General features: G+C 35.6%; 1 protein-coding gene across 1 annotated transcript; it reads right to left on the bottom strand.

The window, feature by feature from the left end:
- Window positions 1-1,230: 1,230 nt before the first annotated feature.
- On the bottom strand, window positions 1,231-1,872 carry LOC111878780 (uncharacterized). The gene has a single exon (XM_023875290.2). It carries the CDS (start codon window positions 1,870-1,872, stop codon window positions 1,231-1,233), a length of 642 nt encoding a protein of 213 aa, XP_023731058.2.
- Between the last annotated feature and the right edge of the window lie 450 nt (window positions 1,873-2,322).

Genomic DNA, 2,322 nt, shown 5'->3' with positions numbered 1-2,322 from the left:
AATTAACACCATAGCCAACATAAATAACTTTACTCATAAAATAATAAAAAAAATACAGAAAAGGAAGTTTCGTTAATTATTTCGTGAGCACGTATATAAGTTTCTTTTTATAAAAATAAATAACAAAAGAAAGGTACCTAAGGCTAGGGGTGAGCAAAAACCACACCGCAACTAAAATTAACCGCAAAAACCGCATAATCCGCAACCGAAAAACCGCAACCGCAATAAAAACCGATGGTGAGGTTTTCTGTTTTTCAAAAACCGCAAATTTGCGGTGCGGTGCGGTTATTAGTTTCCAAAAACCGCAAAAAAACCGCACCGCACTGCATATATTATATACAATTTTTTATCAATTATTAGTTTATAAAATATTAAAAATAAGACAAGTTTCATGAATGAAAGACGGATAAAATACTAAAAGACAAAAGTGTTGGTTTTTTCTTATGTTTAACTTTGAAAAAAAGGATGAAATTAGACAATTTTAAGATATTTATTGTTAATTACTATTGATTTGATGTTTTTAAGATATTAGTTGTTTGAGGTTTAAATTAAATAGTTAATTGTGTTATATCTTATGGTTTTTATTATTATTACAAGCAATATGTTTGAACTCTTAAAACTATTTGAACTCTAAACTGTGGTTAAAAACCACACAAAATAACCGCACCAAATCCATGCGGTTAATAACCGCAACACAAAAAAAAACAAAACCGCACCGCAAAAATAACCGCATCATGCGGTTTTGAAAATGGATTAACCGCATTTGCGGTTAGTGGTGAGGTTTTGACTAATAACCGCACCGAACTGCACCGCGCTCACCCCTACCTAAGGCCGGAGGGAGTGGTGCCACCAAACCGCACTCCCTCCCTCGCCACGTAAGCGCCACATCATATTTTACCATTTAAGTGTGGTTTCTTGCCACACCAAGGGTATGGTGCCACAGTTTTAGTTTTTTTTTTTTTTTTTCTTTTTTTTGTTAACTATTTTAATTTAATAAAACTTATTTTTTAATAAAAAAAACATAATTTTAAAAACATAATAATTCATTAATTAAAAATACAAATATCATACATTACTTAATTTAAAAAATAAAAAATAAAATTAAAAAAAAAAAACCTAAAAATTTAGAAAAACAAAGTAGAAACAAAAAACCAACAACTTTAAAAAAAAAACACACAAGAAACCATTAAAAACTTGAAAAAAAAAAAAAAAAAAAAAAAAAACTAGAAATTAGTCACGATTCACGTAACGGTTTTTCACTTCCTCTTTCATCGCCAAAACCACTTCAAGCTTGGCCCCGGTCATATTCGACGTGTCCATTGCTAGTATTCGCATGTCGCTCTCCCTTTGTTTTCGAAGCTCTCTTTCAGAAGCAATTTTCAAAATCTTGTCCATTCTCTCTTTTATATCCTTCATGTCGGTTCCCATTTCTTTCAAATCATCTGAATCCGACGCTTTGCCTTTGCCTTTGCTTTTTGATTTGTCTCTTCCCAATGGTCGGGAAGGTGGTGAAACTGGAACAGGTTCATCTTCGTTCAGATCAAACTGAACACGAGCATCTGATGTAGTGTGGTCGGACTCAGATGTTCTGCTGCGTTTTGACCCACTGTCGATATGTTGGTCAAATGTTTTGCTACTCAGCCATTTCCTGTTATCTTTCAAAAAATGCCAAACTTCCAGAAACTTGAAAGCCTTCAGATTTTCTTTTTGATACACTTTCAACGCTTTCTTCAAAATGACTTCATCGCTTTCTCCACTTTTCCATTGACGTTTCATGTTGTTCCACAAGTCATTAAACAACATGATTTCCTTGTTCATCTTCCCCCATTTGGAGTACACTTGATGTTTTGAACGGTATTCTCCACGGTTCATTCCTTTATGGAACCTGTGTAAAACGCGAATCCAAAAGCGGTCATGCTTTTGGTCTTTTCCAACCGACGCGTCTTCTGAAATATCGATCCAAGATTGTGCCTACACCAACGCTTCCAAAGGTTCCCAACATTTAGCCTCCGCCTTCTCTTTTCTTTTAGTCGCTGCTCGAGTGGGCTGAGTTTCTGTAACGAATTCCGGTTCAGAATCAGAAACGACCGTTTCTGGTTGTGTTTGTGTTTGTTGCACAAACTCGGGTTGGGACAAAAAATCAAATGGATTAAAATCCGGGTCGGGTTGTGGTAGTGGTGGTGTTTGTGGTTGTGGTTACCCTGGTCGTTGTGGAAAATACGAATACATACCGCCGTAGTGGTAATACGGAGGTGAGAATATCGGTTGATCAAACGAAGGTACTGGGGTGTTGGTATTTCTGACTGGTGTTTTTTCTTTGTT

The sequence above is a fragment of the Lactuca sativa genome, chromosome 5, assembly GCF_002870075.4.
Source record: "Lactuca sativa cultivar Salinas chromosome 5, Lsat_Salinas_v11, whole genome shotgun sequence".
NCBI classification, from domain to species: Eukaryota; Viridiplantae; Streptophyta; class Magnoliopsida; order Asterales; family Asteraceae; genus Lactuca; species Lactuca sativa.
The sequence above is the reverse complement of the archived record's forward strand: the minus strand, read 5'-3'. Positions and strand labels throughout refer to the sequence as shown.